Genomic DNA, 21334 nt, shown 5'->3' on the forward strand with positions numbered 1-21334 from the left:
AAAAAAAAAGTCAGGCTCCTGCGATTCAGGCTGTGCCGAGTCAGCCCGGTAAATCTCCAAGCCGGTGAGAAGGTTTTTGTTTTTTTTAAATGTTGAGCAGAAGGCGGCAGGATTGTGATCGAGATTACAGCCGGGCGCTCATCTAAATTAGCTGGGCGGAGCGCCCGGCTGAAAGGCCCTGGGGAGAACACTGATATTGTAATGATTAGACACCTTTTTACACTAAAAGTATAATTATGATTTTGGGAAAGGGGGATGTATAGCTATATTATTGGTTAAATCAATGTTTTTCACTTTATTATATGTGAGATATATTTGCTTTATAATATTTGTGGAAAAGGTGGGTGGGAAAGGGACTTAATATATATTGAAGATGATACTAGAAAAGAAATTCAAGTGTTCTGTATGATTTAATTGATGTATTGTTATACACTTGATGTAAGATGAAAAAATGAATAAAGAATTGGGAAAAAAAAGAAAGGCAGTTAATACATCCCAATAAATCAATAAATCATCATAGCTGTTCCTTTGAACCTGCTGCATATTTTTCTTTGAAGTATAACTGAGTTTTATGTTTATTCCTGGAAACAGGCTCTGTAAGGATAAGTCCTGATCTGTTATCAGGGATTAAACAAGAGGGAGAGCCAAATATCCAGGATCCCCAGGAGAGAGAGAAGTTAGACATTCAAACACGGGTGAGTAACAAATCCTCTACAGATGATGTGGGGTATAGTAATAACGTTATACAGAGTAAGAGGAGGTATTTCAGAGAACTGGTGAGCAATAACTACTCTACAGTATAAGGAGGTCTTAGAGTACAGCTGAGTAATAATAACTATAGAGTAAAATAAATGACTTATCTGTACGGAGAGCAGTATATAAGTCCTCCCAAGTGGATGATGTCATCTGATGGAGCCCAGCATGGAATAAAGTTTACAAAGCTACAGAAGTTTCTAGAGCTTTCTTGAGCTGCAGACCTTGAATCACTAATTCTTTCCATTCTGTGTCTTCACGGTTGAGCACCTCAGTCCTGTCTCCTGCTTAACAGAGAAGCAGCTCCCAAGGAAGGTGAGAAATGATATCCTGCTGAACAGGCAGAATATATGTTCCAGTGTAATAGGTGAGACATTCTAGACGTGGGTTGTATTCCAATGGCCGTGTGCCACATGTAGAAGGAATCCACTCTGTGATTTTGCTCTACTTCACTGTGTTCTCTAGCTCCACCTCTAGTTTTTTCTTCTTCACGTGTGCCTGCAGGAGTGTGCTTGTTTTGCTCTCTCCTTTTTATTATTCGGTGCTTTTTTTGTTCCTTTTCCAGGATTTCTGCTGCTGCTAAGTGAGAATCCCTAGCTACTGGGTCTCTATTTTCAGCTATTATCATGTGAAGTGCTCCAGGGTCCAGTGTCATCTCCTCTGTTATTTAACCTATTCCTAAGCCCTCTAGCTCTTCTCGCCCAAGAACTTGGGATTTCAGCGCACTTTTTGGTGGATGATATTCAGATAGTATCCAGCCAGATTTGTCATCATTTAATATTGGCTTACAGAAAGTTGCTGATTGGCTTCAGAGTCACCATTTGAAATTGAACCCTATGAAATCCAAAGCTCTTTGGATAATTAATAAATTATGTCTCCCTGATGCTGCACCTCAGTTATTGCAATATACTGAGATGGAAAATACTCTTACCATAAAGATTTTAGGAATTTCATTAGATCCTAAATTAACATTTGAGCCCCATATTTCATCAGTTATTCCTGGTAGAATTCTGCCCTACTGTGCAATGTAGAATTTGCGCAGAATTCCTCAGGGACGCATAATTACCTGACATTGGCCATACTCCTTCTCTGAATCACTACCGGCAATAACTTCGAGCAGCCTCCGTGGACTCTGTAGGCTGCCCTTAAAGATTCGAAGAGTACTAATGGAAATGGATCAAATATCCCAAAATAACTACAAGGCAAAACGATAACGGATACGGGGTTTACTGATCTTCTCTAACTCTGTGTCAAAGCTAGGAAGAGAACTAGATATGTCATAAGTAAGTCGGAGTGGGGTGGACCAGCAGCTGGCAGCTACAGTCATCTCGGGAAAGGAGCAGGACTGTTGGAATGGAAGAGTAGGAGAGGGAGAGGGATTGGAGAGTGGGAGAGGGATTGGAGGAAAAGAAAGGGGGCAGATTCTGATTGAAGAGGGGTGGATGGATAGAGAAAGGGCAGACATTGGATGGTAGTGAGGAGGTTAGAGGGGGAGCCTATGCTGGATGGAAGTACAGATGAGAGAGATAAGGGAGCAAATGCAGGAAGGAAATGGGAGGAGAGAAAGAGGGGAGCAGACGATGGAAGTGGACAGAGAAAGGAGAAGGTACTAGATGGAAGGGGTAGAGAAAGGACACATGATGGAAGGAGGGGATAAATAAAAGGAGGGCACATGATGGGGGAAAGGATTGAATTAAGAAAATACTAGAGCGGGTGAGGGAAAGAGGTGGTGAGCTGTAGGTAGACAGTAAAAAAGGAAATTCATGAGAGAGTAGTAAGAACGTAATCTAGACGGATGTAGAAAATACACTGAAAAGGAAAATGAGGGAAAAAAGGGAAAGGGATTGCAGAGAAGAGGTGTGGGAGAGGGAAGGAGAGGAGAGAAATGCCAGACCAATGGGGGTGAAAGGAGAGATGGAAGGGGGAGGCATACAGTTTCTGAAAGGGGCATAGAAGGAGAGAAGATGCCATATAGGGGAAGAGAGACGGCAGACAGTGGATGGAAGGAAGAGAGTTACAAGAAGATGAGGAAAGCAGAAACCACAGAAGACAAAGGTAGAAAAAAATTTTCTATTTATTTATTGCTTTAGGAGACATGTGTCACTGTTTCTGTGGTGCACTGTAACATAGTAAAATAGTAGATGACGGCAGATAAAGACCCGAATGGTCCATTCAGTCTGCCCAACCTGATTCAATTTAAATTTTTTTTTTTCTTCTTAGCTATTTCTGGGCAAGAATCCAAAGCTTTACCCGGTATTATGCTTGGGTTCCACCTGCCGAAATCTCTGTTAAGACTTACTCCAGCCCATCTACACCCTCCCAGCCATTGAAGCCCTCCCCTGCCCATCCTCCACCAAACGGCCATACACAGACACAGACTGTGCAAGTCTGCCCAGTAACTGGCCTTAGTTCAATATTTAATATTATTTTCTGATTCTAAATCTTCTGTGTTCATCCCACGCTTCTTTGAACTCAGTCACAGTTTTACTCTCCACCACCTCTCTCGGGAGCGCATTCCAGGCATCCACCACCCTCTCCGTAAAGTAGAATTCCCTAACATTGCCCCTGAATCTACCACCCCTCAACCTCAAATTATGTCCTCTGGTTTTACCATTTTCCTTTCTCTGGAAAAGATTTTGTTCTACGTTAATACCCTTTAAGTATTTGAACGTCTGAATCATATCTCCCCTGTCTCTCCTTTCCTCTAGGGTATACATATTCAGGGCTTCCAGTCTCTCCTCATACGTCTTCTGGCGCAAGCCTCCTATCATTTTCGTCGCCCTCCTCTGGACCGCCTCAAGTCTTCTTACGTCTTTCGCCAGATACGGTTTCCAAAACTGAACACAATACTCCAAGTGGGGCCTCACCAATGACCTGTACAGGGGCATCAACACCTTCTTCCTTCTACTGACTACGCCTCTCTTTATACAGCCCAGAATCCTTCTGGCAGCAGCCACTGCCTTGTCACACTGTTTTTTCGCCTTTAGATCTTCGGACACTATCACCCCAAGGTCCCTCTCCCCGTCCGTGCATATCAGCTTCTCTCCTCCCAGCATATACGGTTCCTTCCTACTATTAATCCCCAAATGCATTACTCTGCATTTCTTTGCATTGAATTTTAGTTGCCAGGCATTAGACCATTCCTCTAACTTTTGCAGATCCTTTTTCATATTCTCCACTCCCTCTTCGGTGTCTACTCTGTTACAAATCTTGGTATCATCTGCAAAAAGGCACACTTTTCCTTCTAACCCTTCAGCAATGTCACTTACATACATATTGAACAGGATTGGCCCCAGCACCGAACCCTGAGGGACTCCACTAGTCACCTTTCCTTCCTTCGAGCGACTTCCATTAACCACCACCCTCTGGCGTCTGTCCGACAGCCAGTTTCTGACCCAGTTCACCACTTTGGGTCCTAACTTCAGCCCTTCAAGTTTGTTCAACAGCCTCCTATGAGGAACTGTATCAAAGGCTTTGCTGAAATCCAAGTAAATTACATCTAGCATATGTCCTCGATCCAGCTCTCTGGTTACCCAATCAAAAAATTCAATCAGGTTCGTTTGGCACGATTTACCTTTTGTAAAGCCATGTTGCCTCGGATCCTGTAACCCATTAGATTCAAGGAAATACACTATCCTTTCTTTCAGCAACACTTCCATTATTTTTCCAACAACTGAAGTGAGGCTCACTGGCCTGTAGTTTCCTGCTTCATCCCTGTGACCACTTTTATGAATAGGGACCACATCCGCTCTCCTCCAATCCCCAGGAATCACTCCCGTCTCCAGAGATTTGTTGAACAAGTCTTTAATAGGACTCGCCAGAACCTCTCTGAGCTCCCTTAGTATCCTGGGATGGATCCCGTCTGGTCCCATCGCTTTGTCCACCTTCAGTTTTTCAAGTTGCTCATAAACACCCTCCTCCGTGAACAGCGCAGAATCTACTCCATTTTCTCGTGTAACTTTGCCAGACAATCTCGGTCCTTCTCCAAGATTTTCTTCTGTGAACACAGAACAGAAGTATTTGTTTAGCACATTTGCTTTCTCCTCATCACTCTCCACATATTTGTTCCCAGCATCTTTTAGCCTAGCAATTCCATTTTTTATCTTCCTCCTTATTCACTAATATATCTGAAAAAATTTTTATCTCCCTTTTTTACATTTTTAGCCATTTGTTCTTCCGCCTGTGCTTTCGCCAAACGTATCTCTCTCTTGGCTTCTTTCAGTTTCACCCTGTAGTCCTTTCTGCTCTCCTCTTCTTGGGTTTTTTTTATATTTCATGAACGCCAACTCTTTCGCCTTTATTTTCTCAGCCACTAGGTTGAAGAACCATATCGGCTTCCTTTTTCTCTTGTTTTTATTGATTTTTTTCACATAAAGGTCCGTAGCCATTTTTATCGCTCCTTTCAGCTTAGACCACTGTCTTTCCACTTCTCTTATGTCCTCCCATCCTAACAGCTCTTTCTTCAGGTACTTCCCCATTGCATTAAAGTCCATACGTTTGAAATCTAGGACTTGATTGATGTGGCAGCAAAGCAGGATGCTGCTGTTGGGGCTTCGGTTCTGACGATGGGCTCATCGGTCCCCCCCTGATATTTTGGGACTGCTCTGTTATGTCCCAGCAGCAGTCCAGAATAAAGAGGGATTGTACAAGAAAAAAGATTTGCAGAGGTAAGAACCTAATCTTTCATTGTAAACTATGTTGTTTGCTACCTAACAGAAGGCAATATATCAAGTACAGTATACTTAATAAATGAATATTGGAAAATGATTTTCAAAACCCAGACTGGCAAATAACATGCTTAGGTTTAAAACTTTTCTTGCACTTTCTTTGGGAGTATCTTCTTTCTGGAGTTCTCTTGTAACTATTAAAAAAGTTTATATATTTTTGGATCCTAGGCAGCTCTAGAATTTTCCTTGAGAAAAGGAACATGCGATCGGAGGTTGTTGTAGGCGGGATCAAGACTTTGGCTGTAGTTGTGGGTGGCTCAGTTCCTATTTTGTTATGTTCGTGAGCTGTATTTGCTGCTGTTACACCTTTCTTTAATTGTTATTTTTCCCTTTAGGTTTATTGCTAGTTGGAAAATTAGTTTCATAACTTAACTTTTTTTTAAAAAGAGAGAGAGGTTTGAAGGCTTATTGCGGAATTTTCTTAACATCAGAAATCCCATGTACTTCTTTTTTTTAGTTCAAAATTTTTATTGTAAGTTATGAGCAATACAAAAGAAAACAAGAACACAATCAAAAATGCAGCACTCATAAAGAAACATTACATAGCACATCAAGCAAATATCATAATAGGATATCTCAAGTAAAGGAAAATATCAAGCAAATGCATAAGAAAGAAGAGAGAAAAAAGAGAAAGGGATAGAGAGAGCAGAAGGAAGACTATGGAATGGTTGATGAGGCGGATTAATTGAACCTTTCAAGAAATTTCCATGGTGATAGGGGCAAAACAGAAGGCAGTTTAGAGATACAGCGTTTTTCAACAGCATATTGTTCATGTTTATTATACAAACATAATGAATTCCACCAGAACGTAAAGTCTAAGTGTAAGGCCGATTTCCAGTTCCTAAGAATTTGCATAAGAGCGATGGCGAACATAGTGTCTATCAATTTTGAAGGGCAGTTCGTGTGGGCAAAGCAAGTATGTGGAGAGCGTAGCATAACAATGTCAAATGTAATATCTGAGTGACAGGTGGTAATAGATTTAATAGTCTTCCAGATGCTATTCCAGAAAGAATGGATGGCAGAACAGTGAAACAACATATGGTCCAAGGTGCCACCAGAAATCTGACAGTGCCAACAGGTAGGGTCGGGTCTCAGTTTTGCCTTCCACATGTGGTAAGGCGTCCAAATTGCCTGCCACATAACAAAATACAAGGATTGGGAAATTCTGGAGGTCAATAGCAGGCGGTTAGTTTTTGTCCAATATATGCTCCAGTTGATATTGGAGAGAGAGGAGGACAGCATCGATTGCCAGTGTGTTAGATCTTGAGATGAAAAAGTATATTTGTAATCTCGCATGAGTTTTATAGAATACAGACACCGTTCTCCCTTGGGAAAGAACTAAATCACTCCAGTAATGGAAAGAGATCATGGAAGATGAAGGAGACAGGGAGGGTAGCACAGAAGTTACAATCGAGGACAATAAAAACCATTGAGAATGCGAGTTCACAAGGAGAGGAAACTGAGTCCATATAGAGTACACATAATAGTTGTTCCACAAGCCAAAGTCCTGCAGTTTGCCACTTTTTCCAGAAAAACATTTTACCATTATGTTTTAGTCTTGAATTATTCCAAATAGACATTTTCGTAGTATTTTCGTAGAAAGATGTGCTGAGAATCGAGTCGGTTCAACGTATGGCCACTAGGATGGTCTTGGGGCTCAGGGATCTCACGTATGAAGAAAGACTGAATAAACTACGGCTGCACTCACTTGAGGAACGAAGAGAGAGGGGAGACATGATTGAAACATTTAAGTATATCACGGGCCGTATCGAGTCGGAAGAAGATATCTTCTACCTCAAGGGATCCTCGACCACCAGGGGGCATCCGTTAAAAATCAGGGGAGGGAAGTTCCATAGCGACTCCAGAAAATACTTCTTCACTGAAAGAGTAGTGGATCATTGGAACAAACTCCCACTGCAGGTGATTGAGGCCAAGAGCGTGTCAGATTTTAAGAGACAATGGGATGTTCACATGGGATCTCTAAGGGAGTAAAATCAGAGGGGCGGGAATTTGGAATGGGCAGACTTGGTGGGCTATAGCCCTTTTCTGCCGTCTTTTCTATGTTTCTATGTTTCTATGTTTCTATTGTATAATGCGAATCTGTCATAGCATCCAGATGACGTATGGCTCGCTGCATTGCACTCAGAAGGCCATAGGCTTTAAATGTGCAGGAATAGACATGGTATAGAAAGTGTATATGGGATAGGGATGACAAATATGAATTTCCAGTTCTAACCAAGGAGGCAAATCTAAGAGGAGTGGGTTCGTATCCAATGAGCACCATATTTAACCAGTGAAGCTAGATAATAGAAATGGAAGTCTGGTAGATTCATACCCCCATTTTCTTTGGAGGCTCGCAATTTAGCCAGTGCAATGCGAGGTTGTTTATTATTCCAGAGGAAGCATGATAGATTCCTGTCAATCCAGGAAAATAACGAATGTTTACAGAGTGTTGGTAACATGGATAAAATGTAAGTGATTTGAGGCATTAGATTCATTTTAATCGAGACTAGGTGACCCCACCAAGATAAAAATAAGGGAGACCAATTGATAAGAGTCTGCTGAATAAGTGATTTGATCCTGGATATGTTCAGATCCATAACATATGAGGGGTCCTTATATATCATAATACCTAGATATTTAACAGGTGTGTCCGACCAATGGGACAAATCCGCTTGGAAAATAGAGTCATTCAAAGGAAAAATTTCTGACTTTTCCCAATTAACTAAGTAAGCCGATAAGAGTGAATATTCTTTAATAATTGTGAGAAGTGCAGGGAGAGAGAGTGTAGGATTGCGGATGAATATGAGGACATCATCGGCATAAGCCGCTAACTTAATTTGCCTATTGGAGGATGGAATGCCGTCAACAAGATCAGATTGATGAATAGCAGAGAGAAGGGGTTCCAGGGCGAGGTTAAATAGTAGTGGCGAGAGGGGGGCAATACTGTCTAGAGCCCCGTTGTAAGGAAAATTTATTCGAGAGAGTGTTATTAACCATAATTCGAGAAGTAGGACACCAATATAATGTTTTAATCCAGTTAATGAAATAATCGCCAAAGTTATATCACTGTAGAACCCTTAGCAGGAAGGGCCATTCTACACGATCGAAAGCTTTTTCAGCATCAATAGCCAATCCAACCATGGGTTCCGAGATAGACTTAGCATATGCATTAATATGATGGAAAAGTCTCATATTATCACTGATGTAACGATTTGGATGAAACCAACTTGGCAATGACAGTATTCAATCTAATAGAAAGGATTTGGGCCATAATTTTATAATCCAAGTTCAAGAGAGAAATGGGACGATAATTCTTAACCAGGGTTGGGTCTCTTTCAGGTCTCGGAAATACTATAATGGTGGCCTCTGAAAAATTAAATTGTTTATCTGGAGAGTTATGAATGAAGTTGTAATACTGTAATATATGAGGGGCAAGAACGGTGTTAAATTTTTTGTAGAATTCGTTGGTGATCCATCAGGTCCGGGAGCTTTATTTTTCGCTATACAAGATATTGGTGACATAATTTCTGCTATAGAAATGGGTTCCTCCAACGTTGACTTAGCGGAAGCAGTCAATTGGGGGTGATGTAATTTATCCAAAAAGGAACCAAAATCAGGTTCTGGTGAAGTGAGGTCAGATTTATACAGCTTAATGTAAAAAAGCTCAAATTGAGATTTAATAGAATCTGCAGAAGTGACAAGTTGACCTAAGGGAGTGAAGATGGATGAGATAGTAAATCTCTTAGATTTCATTTTAAGATAGTTAGCAAGTGGTTTGCCCATAGTATTATCTCCTATGTAATGGCCCGAAGCCATCATGAATAGGTCCTGTCTAGCTTTATAGGATGATAATGAATTATATTCATATTTGAGTTTTAGTAGTTGGTGATAAATGGAAGGGTCATGGATATGATCCATCATATGTTGGAGTTCTAATTGTTTAATAGAGGATTCTAACTCTTTCTCCTTTTGCAAAGTGAGTTTCTTTTTCCAGGTGGAAAGCTTAATCAGCTCTCCCCTCAAAGTAGCCTTATAAGCCTCCCATATAATGGAGGGACACACCTCAGGATCCTTAGTATTAATATCAAAGAATTCAGCAGTAAATATTCTGATTTTATCCATGATATCATCATCCAACAGGAGGTGGTTGTTTAATCTCCAGGAAGGATGTACGATTGATGGAGCCGAAATGAGGAGGCATATGAAGATGGGTGCATGATCTGTGAGGCTTATGGGATGAATGGTAGTATTAGTCAGGAGATGAGTGAGATGAGAGGACACAAGGAAATAGTCAATTCTTGTGTAAGTGTTGTGAGGTGGGGAAAAGTGTGTGAATTATTTGCCCTTGGTATTAAGTAGTCTCCAAGGATCAAAGCGAGAAAAGTTCTTGATAAGGTTATGAAGTTCATGATATGTTTTGGAATGTGAGGGTTTGCAGGACGAGGATCTTTCTAAAACAATGTCCTGTATTTGATTGAAGTCTCCACCAATAATCAGGGCTTTGGAAGAGAATTCAAGAAATACAGATTGGAGACTTCGAAAAAATTCTGGGTGATCTGATACCGGGGCATAAATATTCAAAAATACATACTCCACGGAGTGCAACATAACATGTGCCAGGCACCACCTTCCCTCCGCATCCGCTTTGTGCGACAGAATGGTAATGGGGATATTGTTTTTAAAGAAAATAGAGACCCCATTTTGCTTTTTGGTGGGCGCGGGTGAAAAAATATGAGATTATAATAATAATAATAATAACTTTATTTTTGTATACCGCAATACCACAAAACAGTTCAGAGCGGGTTACAGGTTAAGAGACTGTACATTTACAGCGAAATTACAGAATATCAGAAAACAGTTCAGAGCAATTTACAAGGAGATGAGAACTGTACATATGCAATGAAGGTACAGAGAATTAGTTATCAAGTGTATGGTATAAACCAGTGGCAATTACAAAATGATCCAATAACTGTTGCAAGGGGGGTGCAGAAAGGGGAAAGGAAAAACAACCAGGGAAGAAGGGGAGGAAGGGTAGGGATGAGTATCCCTTGATGGTCAATTTGAGAGCGGGCGCATCTCTTGTAGGAAAATAACATCTGGATGCTTAACAGTAAGATAATTGGCTATCTTTTTTCTTTTTATAGGGTGGTTAAGCCCATTGACATTATATGAAAGTATATGAAAATCAGCCATAAAGAAAAAGCAGAGAGAGATAAGGTGTACAATCTCTAGGTCGAATCAAAAACAGCTGCATAATATAAAAATCTGGCATGAGTATATACGTACCATTCCATAGATGAACATCAGTGAAAAAGAGAGAAGATAGAAAGCAAAAGGATAGAAAAGGATCCGCAGACCACACACAAGGCATGGCTACATAGAAGAGCATGCACATGTGTACAATATATACAACAGTATGTGGGTAAACCTGTAGAACAGCGAGCAACACGGAGCATTGAACCGCTCCATACCAACATAGGAAATGAACCTTAGCTATTCCATTAAGGTGGTAACAGAAAGAACAAGTGATCTATAATAGAAATTAAATCAGGTCATAGCATTCTGAATGGAATCTAAAAAAGATTTTAGGTCCGCTGGTTCCAAGTAGGAAGTAGTGCGATTATTGTAGGTCACCTTCATTCTGGCTGGGTACATGAGACCGTATTTGGCCCCAAGATCTTTCAATTGCTGGCGGTAAGATAAGAATTCCTTTCGTTTGAGCGCGGTGGACTTGGCGAGATCAGGGACTATGAAAAACTTTTTGCCTTGATATAAAAGTTGTGGATGAGCTTTCGCCGCGTTGATAAGCTGTAAGGCATGTTGGAAGCGTAGAATTTTCGCCACAATAGGCTTTGGCTTGGCGGAGTGCATTGAAGAGTGTGACGGAACACGATGTGCCCGCTCGATTTCCAGCGGGACTGTGAAGGAGAGGCCAAGCGATTTCGGTAGAAAATCCGTCAAAAAGGCTATGATATCAGGGCCCTCCAATGTCTCAGGTAACCCAATTATTCGAATGTTACTCCGCCTGCTACGGTTCGACAGATCCTCCAAGTCGCGCTGTAGTGAGACGATAAGCTTGTCATGTTTTTTAATCAGCGAGCACTTTGCATTCAGTGTAGTAGTCTGTTCTTCAAGGGCATCCAGACGGTGACTGGCATCCACGAATTGATCATTCAGGGCCTCAATCTCCGCTCGCACCAATTTAGTTTCATCCACTTGCTCCTGCATAATACGTTTAAAGGAGCACATTTCTTTAATAAGGGTATCAATTTGTGACTCCTTGTGTTTCGCCGCCATTTTGTCGGGTGAGCTGGAGTCAGTCTTGGGCCGCTTACCGCTGGGCTGAATCGTAGTAGAATCTCCCTTTGCAACTTTCGGCGGTGACATGTAGGGGAGAAGGCAGGACCGGTACAAGCGGTAAAGAACCAGCGGGGTATGGAATAAACTCAATTATCTTGAAAATTGGTGTCGGCATGAAGGAGCTGCTACTCCATGTGTCTGCTCTCCGTATTCAGCAGGCTCCGCCCCCCCAATCCCATGTACTTCTGTGAGTCTAAAAAATTGTGTTTCTTGATGGTTACTAGTGCTCCATAGTTACTAATGCACGATTACCGTCTTTTGTTTCTATCCAGCAGATTCAGGAGACGAAGAGGGAGGCGAATCAAGAAAAATGGCTTCTAGAAAATGAACCCATCCCAAGACAATCAGGAAATGTCAGTGAGAATATTTCCCAGAGGAATGAGAGTCAAAACACAAGGAATCAACAGGAATCAGAGAAGAAGCAGAGAAACCCTGCAAGAGACTCCCTGGATGCAGTCACTGAGGGTGAGAAAAGTGACAGGGAACTCACAAACATCCCTGAGCTCCAGAGACACCTGAGAGAAGAGAGACCCTTACGAAACAAAAACAGTGACCAAATGGCTTTTCAACTCCAGCAGGAAGAGAGGAAAGGGAAGAAATCCATTCTACGCGACACCGCTGGAAAAAGCCTTGGTAAGATATATCATTTATTATTGCCCAAGAGAATCCACCCCATGGTGAGACTCTTTCTGTGTTGTCAGTGTAGAAAAGGTTCCAAATGAAAGGTGAACCTGAAATACAGCAGAGAATGCATGCTGAAGGGAAACCTTTTACGTGTAGTGACTGTATCAAATAATTAGCTCCTAGGGGTCATTTAATGTTAGTTCCTCTTCATTTTCGTTTCAGGGACAATATCACCAAGAGTGTGAACTATTTGGAAATGTGGCACACTCTTATGAAAAAAGAAGCCCTGTTTCTTTAGCACTCTCCAGACTAGTAGAGGTTAATCTTTACGAGTTCGTATATATCCAATCATGACTAGCAGGTGGAGTCTGAAAACAAAACTGTGGAATAGTACATAATAGATATGTTTCCCTATTCCTATCATTTCCCTAAGGTGATATTGTAGATCACCCTTAATACCTTGTAACTAAGGTGTGTCAATCAACTTTTCATGGCCCTCAGAGATGTCACCCAGGGATCAACACGATCATATCCCTCGGCTTTACACACCCAATCGTCATCGGGTCAAATCTAATGTGCAAATAATGTATAAATTTTAACGTTTCTTTTTCTTTTTTTCTTTTTTTCTTATGTGTGTTAAAACTCTTATTACTAATCTTAAAACAATAAATATGACTGTGAGTTTAAAGTAGATACTTAGCTTCACCGGGATGGTAAGTAGCAGTTGGTAAGGGATACATATGCCAACATGTTTCACCCCTAAAAAGGGGGTTTCTTCAGGGCTACTATCCCTTTTATGCTAGTTGTACACGGCTGGCCACCTGATCTTGAAAAAAACTTAGATCGGGTGGCCAGCCGTGTACAACTAGCATAAAAGGGATAGTAGCCCTGAAGAAACCCCCTTTTTAGGGGTGAAACATGTTGGCATATGTATCCCTTACCAACTGCTACTTACCATCCCGGTGAAGCTAAGTATCTACTTTAAACTCACAGTCATATTTATTGTTTTAAGATTAGTAATAAGAGTTTAACACACATAAGAAAAAAAGAAAAAGAAACGTTAAAATTTATACATTATTTGCACATTAGATTTGACCCGATGACGATTGGGTGTGTAAAGCCGAGGGATATGATCGTGTTGATCCCTGGGTGACATCTCTGAGGGCCATGAAAAGTTGATTGACACACCTTAGTTACAAGGTATTAAGGGTGATCTACAATATCTAAGGTGCACAGTTACTTCCTGAGTAATTTCTTACTAAACTTGGCCGTGCCTCAGAGACTGAATCATCAAGCAAAGCTTTTAACTATATTGCATTTCATCAGTCAAGCTCTCACTCATTGGCAGCAGGCACAAGTTCACATTTAGATAATTTGTTTAAATCTTTTTATCATTTTTTTTCGTTTTTCTTTTAAGAAATAAATATATGAATTTTTTAATAGATAGTGCACATTGTTAAAGGCACTTATCTGTTTCTCTTGTCAGCACTGGTTCCCAACGGGGCCACCGTTTCACCTCGTGTGGCTTCCTCAGGGGAAATTGTGCAGTGCCTGAAATGAAACATATTCCCTTGTTATATTTGTTCTTTCATTACATTATTGCAACAATCTTTTAAAAAAATTCAATGCAGTTTTAAACTTTCAATGTTGCAGCAGTCTTTAAACAAAATTCAATAGAGTTTTAAATGAAATTTTGTTAAGCAACTTACGGAACAGGTTCTCTTTTATCCTCCGTGTACAAGGATTAAGAAAATGGCGATAGGCTGACAGAACGCTGAAATTTTAAATAGTGTGGCACCGCTCTCGGTGCTTACGTGGAAGCGTGCAAACGTGCAGAAACGTCACCACGTGCAAACATAGCTCACGTGATGATTTATTCGGAGCCAGGAGAATCCAAAAAATTTTTTTTGGATTCTCCTGGCTCCGAATAAATCATCACGTGAGCTATGTTTGCACGTGGTGACGTTTCTGCACGTTTGCACGCTTCCACGTAAGCACCGAGAGCGGTGCCACACTATTTAAAATTTCAGCGTTCTGTCAGCCTATCGCCATTTTCTTAATCCTTGTACACGGAGGATAAAAGAGAACCTGTTCCGTAAGTTGCTTAACAAAATTTCATTTAAAACTCTATTGAATTTTGTTTAAAGACTGCTGCAACATTGAAAGTTTAAAACTGCATTGAATTTTTTTAAAAGATTGTTGCAATAATGTAATGAAAGAACAAATATAACAAGGGAATATGTTTCATTTCAGGCACTGCACAATTTCCCCTGAGGAAGCCACACGAGGTGAAACGGTGGCCCCGTTGGGAACCAGTGCTGACAAGAGAAACAGATAAGTGCCTTTAACAATGTGCACTATCTATTAAAAAATTCATATATTTATTTCTTAAAAGAAAAACGAAAAAAATGATAAAAAGATTTAAACAAATTATCTAAATGTGAACTTGTGCCTGCTGCCAATGAGTGAGAGCTTGACTGATGAAATGCAATATAGTTAAAAGCTTTGCTTGATGATTCAGTCTCTGAGGCACGGCCAAGTTTAGTAAGAAATTACTCAGGAAGTAACTGTGCACCTTAGAATTCAATTGATACTTCCCTAGTATTTGTATTTTGATCTACAATATCACCTTAGGGAAATAATTAATAGCACCTTGTAAGAAAATACAGTTTAAACCGATTGTCCTAATCCCTATTCCTATCAGTCTTCTTTCAGTCTCCAGCAGGTATGAGTGAGCTGTACCCATCTCGTATGAGTGAGCTGTACCTATCTCCCTTGATAGGGTTGTTGGAATTTGTATAGGGGGTTTCTAGTCCCTGTTTTTAGCCAGACAGAGCTTGGGTGGGCCCTGTTTGGGGGTCTGTCTGACCTTGGGGGTATCAAACCCGGCGGGTCTTGAGCGGGGTCCTTCCCCACATCTTTTTAGAGGAACCTCAGCAGCCTTGCCCCCTAAATCAAGCAAGGCATATTGCTTCAAGAGCCTGTGGAGTCTGTTCTGAAAAAAAAAAAAAATCCAGAGGTAGTGCCGGTCTGCAGGGTTGCTTCCCTGTCAATTTACTGTATTTTACTGTATTTTTGCACTAACCGGCACTTTAAAATCTAGCTAGGTCGCGTATGAGGCAATTGTGTCCTTCTCCAGGGGAGTGGGACACAATTTGGTCCAGCAGTGAGGCACTTGCAGCCGGCCTGAACTCGGCGGTTTGGGCCAGTGTGGTTGTGCAGCTCCGTCGGCAGTGGCTGCAGGCGTCCAGACCTCCCCGGCCTTAGTGCCTCACAAGCCGGCTGAAGGCAGTGAGGCAGCCCGGTCTTATCTCACTGCCTCTGGAGGGATTCCCTGAACCGCCAATGGAAGGGGGAAAAGGATTCCCTCTCAGCTGATTTTTTTAACAGCTGATGCTGGCTTGCCTGCTTAGCGGCTGGGACAGTTCAGGCTTCTCAGCGACTACAGGCCCTGGAGGTGTTATTTTTGGTGGGATCTTCGCCATTTTGACAGACAGTTCCCTCCATTTTGTCTGCAACCTCAGGTGACCTTCCCCCTGTATTGCAACCACAGGGGTAGGTTTCAGCAGCGACCCCTGCTGGGGCAGGGCATCCCTGGGGACCCCCGGGGGTTTTTTCCCCTGCTTTAATTTCTTTCTTTGTGCAGAGCCTATTTCAGGCAGTTGATGGTCCCACGTGCGTCCGGGGGGTTTCGGGGGTGGTTGCCCTCCGCGCCCCCTGTGGTTTTGTCTCTCTCTTTTCATTTGGCATCCCCTCTTCCTCCTCCCTCTTCCAAGCGCCCGCGGGGGGCTTAGATTACGGATTGGTGGGCGGAGGAGCGTATTGGCGTGGATGAGGACCTGACTGATTTGGCGGGCTTCCAGGATCCTCTAGAAGGGTCGGCCGCTGGCAGCGGGATGTCGGGTTTCCCGTCTTCCGGCGCAGAGGCGTCTGTGGTGCACCTTTTATTCAGAGGGATGCGCTTTTAGATCTGATTTAGCAGGTCTCCTCGGTGCTGCATTTTTGTCGATGTGCCACCGGAGACCTCGCGTATGAGGGACCCTCTGCTTCAGGGGGTCCGTCCTGTCTCCCATTCTTTTCCTGTGCTTTATGATTTTCAGGATATCGTGCTGGGCAGTGGAATACACCGGGGGCACCATTTCACTTGGCGTGCGCCCTGGCTCGTGGGTATCCCATGCCGGGGGGGATAGGGCTACCTTACTTTCGCCAATGGTGGACGAGGTGGTCTCAGCGATTGCTAAGTGGCTTACCGTGACTGTTGAAGGCGGTTCTGCCCCTAGGGTCTCTGCGGAGCTTAAGTTAGAGACACTTCTTCAGCAGAATTTTGATGTCTCTGCCTTGGGGGCCCAGGCGGCTATTTGTGCCGGGACTGGTGGCTCGCGCCGTGTTTCGGTGGACTGAGCGTGTCCTGGATCGTGAATCTGATGACTGTTCCTTAGTGGATCAGGAGGTGGCACAGTTTGAGATGGCTGCCTAGTTCCTCTCGGATGCTCTATATGTGGACTTCGGCTAAGTCTGGGGCTTTTGATGTGGCTGTGCACTGTTGCCGCGTCCAAAACTAAACTTCCAAAATTTCCCTTTCGGGGGTCGTTTTTGTTTGGAGAAGACTTAGATAAGTTGGTTCAGACTCTGAAGGACTCTAAGGTGCCCTGTCTGCCTGAGGAACGTACCCACCCGGCGTCTCAGGGTGGCACTGCTCGGGGGTGTCTGTGGGAATTTCACAAGTTTCGCTCTGGGCATGGGGCTGCTTCTATCCAGGCTTCCGGTTTTTCCCCGGGGTCGGTTGGCTCAGCTCATGCAGTCCTTTCGGGGGGGCCGTCGGGGGACAGGGAATCCCCCCACCGGTTCCCCCGCTGACCGTCCTGCACGATGGTTCTTGGCTGGCACCCCCTTTGGTTCCGGCTGTGCGACTTGTTTCCCAAGTGGGCCGAGATCACGTCCGCTAAATGGGTCCTGGAGGTGGTGTGGGATGGTTATGCTCTGGAGTTTGCCCGCTCTCTGCCAGATCATATCTAGCCTCTCCATGTCAGGCGGCATGAACGACGCTAGCCTTTCGCCAGGCCCTTCAGCGCTTGCTAGATCTCAAAGCGGTTGTTCCAGTGTCCCCTCAGGAGTGCGGCACCGGCAGGTACGCCATTTCCTTTGTAGTGCCCAAAAAGGAGGGGACCTTTCGGCCCATCCTCGATTTAAACAGGGATCTACAGGGCTCTCAGAATTCCCTCTTTTCACGTGGACACCCTGTGGTCTGTCATTTTGGCAGTTCAGCCAGGGGAGTTCCTGCCTTCTCTCGCTCTGACGGAGGCCTCTTTGCAAGTTCCCATTTGGGCTTCTCAGCAGCGCTTCCTTCACTTTGCGATCTTGGGTCAGCACTATCGGTTCTGTGCACTTCCCTTTGGCCTGGCCACGGCTTCCCAGACGCTCACCAGGGTAATGGTGGTCGTCGCAGTGGCCTTGCCGTTGGAGGGCATTCTTGTGCACTCCTACCTGGATGACTGGTGAATTTGGGCGAAGTCGAAACAAGAGAGCACCCGGGTTACGGCTCGGGTGGAGGAGTTTGGTCGCTGGGCTGGGTGGTCAACCTTTCCAAGTCAGTTGGTCCTAGTTCAGCGTTTGGAATACCTTGGAGTGCTGTTCGACACCCCCTTGGGGAAGGTCTTCCTTCCAGGGGCCCGGGTCTGCAAATTGCAATCTCAGATTCACCACCTTATAGCGTCCCGGTGTCCTCGGGCACAGGATTTCCTCCAAGACTTGGGGTTGATGGCGGTGTCCCTGGATGTAGTGAGGTGGGCGCGGGCCCACATGTGTCCTCTTCAGTATGTTCTGCTCTGGTGGTGGTCGCCTCAGAGGCACAGTTTGGATGTCCCTGTCCCTCTTTGAGGCATGGTGCACTGCAATCTTCGTTGGTGGATCCAGACCTCTCGTCTGGTTCAGGAGGTAAGTCTGGATCTATTGCAGTGGACGGTGCTTCTCACGGATGCCAAGTCTCCTCAGTTGGGGAGCTCAGTGTCTAGGTCACTCAGCTCAAGGCATCTGGTCCACAGAGGAGGCGTCCTGGTCGATCTATGTGTTGGAGACCAGAGCCGTCCGTCTGACGCTGTTAGCCTTCCACTCCCTTTTCTTGGGCAAGTCAGTCAGAGTTCTGTCGGACAATGCCATGGCGGTGGCTTACGTCATTCGTCAGAGTGTTCAGATGGCGCAAGAGGTAGCTCGGCTCATACTGTGGGCGGAATCACATCTTCAGGATCTCTTGGCCTCTCCCGTCGCCGGGGTGGAGAATGTTCAGGCGGAGTTCCTCAATTGTCACTTCTTAGAATCCGGAGAGTGGTATCTCTGCCCCGTGGCCTTTCAGTTGATAGTGTAGGCTTGGGGTCAGCACCTGATAGTCCTGATGGCCATGAGTGGCAATGCCAAAGTGCCCCGCTTCTTCAGTCGTCGCAAGGACGGTCTGGCCGAGGGTCTGGATGCTCTGGTTCAACCATGGCCATCGGAGGGGCTGTTGTATGTGTTCTCTCCGTGGCCATTAGTGGGCAGAGTTCTTCTTTACGGGGAGACGCTGTTCTGCTAGGGGACTTCAACATGCCTGACGCAGATTGGAACTCGTACTCAGCAACAACCAGCGGCAGTAGGAGACTGTTAACATCCATAAAGGGAGCACGACTCAAACAAATGGTATTGGAACCCACTAGGGTCCAGGCGATCCTGGACCTGGTATTCACCAACGGGGATAGCGTCTCGAAGGTATGCTAGCCTCCAGCGACCACAACATAGTGTGGTTCTACCTCAGGAAAGGTTTCCCTAGATCAAACACGAAAACAAAAGTACTCAACTTCCGAGGCACTGACTTCGAACACATGGGAGATTTCGTCCACCGGACACTGCAGAACCAAGCTATGACCGATGATGTGGAAGCTATGTGGTCATCCCTGAAATCTACCATACATGAAGCGACAAACCTCTACATTAAATCAGTACACAAACGGTGGAGAAACAACAAACCCCAATGGTACTCCGCAGAAATCTCGCACCTCGTCAAGGAGAAGAAAAAAGCATTTATTTCCTACAAACGAACGGAGACTGGGGAAGCTAAACTAGAACATAGGGCGAGGTCTGCAGCGGTCAAAACGGCAGTCAGGGAGGCCAAACTTCGAGTGGAAGAGACTCTGGCAAAGAACATGAAGAAAGGGGACAAATCCTTCTTCAGGTATATTAGTGATAGGAAAAAGAACACAGACGGGATAGTACGCCTTAGAAAATCAGATGGGAACTGCGCAGAATCAGATTCCGATAAAGCAGAACTACTGAATGAATACTTCTGCTCGGTCTTCACCTGCGAGGCACCAGGGCACGGTCTGCAGTTGCAGGCAAGGCCCAGCGTGGAAGACCCGTTTCAGAATTTCGAGTTCACACCTGGTGACGTCTACTACGAACTGGCAAGACCCAAGGTGAACAAAGCCATGGGACCGGACAATCTACACCCCAGGGTGCTCAGTGAGCTGTGTGATGTCCTGGCAGAACCGCTATCAGGAGTCTTCAATCTCTCCCTAAGTTCGGGGAGAGTCCCCATAGACTGGAAAACAACTAACGTCGTTCCACTGCACAAAAAAGGTTGCAGGGCAGAGGCTGCAAACTACAGACCGGTGAGTCTCACATCAATAGTATGCAAACTCATGGAAACACTAATCAAACGTAAATTAGATGCAATCTTGGATGAGGAGAATCTACGGTATCCCAGTCAACACGGATTCACCAAGGGTAGGTTCTGCCAATCCAATCTCATCAGCTTCTTTGACTGGGTAACAAAACAGCTAGACTTGGGAGAATCCGTGGACGTCGTATACCTAGACTTCAACAAAGCTTTCGATAGTGTCCCACATCGCAGGCTGTTGAGCAAGATGAAATCAATGGTGCTGGGAGAAACACTAACTACATGGGTCAATGACTGGCTGAATGGCAGACTTCAGAGGGTGGTAGTTAACGGTACCCTCTCTAAAACATCGGAGGTGACCAGTGGAGTACCGCAGGGCTCAGTCTTGGGCCCACTCCTTTTCAACATATTCATAGGGGACCTAACTCAGGGGCTTCAAGGTAAGATAACGTTATTCGCTGATGACGCCAAACTATGCAATATAGTGAGAGATGGCAATTCACCTGATAGTATGACACAGGACCTACATTTGTTGGAGCTTTGGTCCTCGACCTGGCAGCTGGGCTTCAACACTAAGAAATGCAAGATCATGCACCTTGGCAGCAGAAATCCATGCAGAACTTACACCTTAAATGGTGAGACCTTAGCTAGAACTTCAACAGAACGAGACTTGGGAGTGATCATCAGCGCATACATGAAAACTGCTGATCATGTGGAGAAGGCTTCATCTAAGGCAAGACAGTTGTTAAGTTGTATCCGCAGGAGTTTCGTCAGCCGGAAGCCTGAAGTCATAATGCCATTATACAGAACCATGGTGAGACTTCATTTGGAATACTGTGTGCAATTCTGGAGGCCACACTACCGAAAAGATGTGCTGAGAGTAGAGTCGGCGCAACGGATGGCCACCATGATGGTCTCGGGGCTCAAGGATCTATCATACGAGGAAAGGCTGAAAAATTTGCGGCAGTACTCACTCGAGGAACGTAGGGAGAGAGGAGACATGATCGAGACGTTTAAGTATATTACCGGCTGTATCGAGATGGAAGAAGAGATTCTCTTTCTCAAAGGACCCTAAGCCACAAGAGGGCATCCGCTCAAACTCAGGGGCGGGAAATTTCATGGCGTCACCATGAAATATTTCTTCACCGAGAGAGTGGTTGATCCTTGGAACGAGCTCCCAGTACAGGTGATCGAGGCAAACAGCGTGCAAGAATTTAAGAGC

The 21334-nt window shown here is 44.2% G+C and overlaps 1 protein-coding gene across 2 annotated transcripts in view; it reads left to right on the forward strand.

Annotated features, from left to right (window-relative positions):
- The window catches only part of LOC117354635 (zinc finger protein 850-like), a 35925-nt gene that overhangs the window by 7544 nt on the left and 7047 nt on the right, over positions 1–21334 (forward strand). The window contains exons 2-3 of one of the 2 annotated variants that reach the window (XM_033932456.1): positions 592–695; positions 12116–12476. In XM_033932456.1, coding sequence (XP_033788347.1) covers positions 592–695; positions 12116–12476 — 465 coding nt within the window. The remainder of the gene's footprint in view (positions 1–591; positions 696–12115; positions 12477–21334) is intronic. The other variant, XM_033932457.1, reaches the window with a different exon arrangement.

This window comes from Geotrypetes seraphini, chromosome 2, assembly GCF_902459505.1.
Source record: "Geotrypetes seraphini chromosome 2, aGeoSer1.1, whole genome shotgun sequence".
NCBI lineage: Eukaryota > Metazoa > Chordata > Amphibia > Gymnophiona > Dermophiidae > Geotrypetes > Geotrypetes seraphini.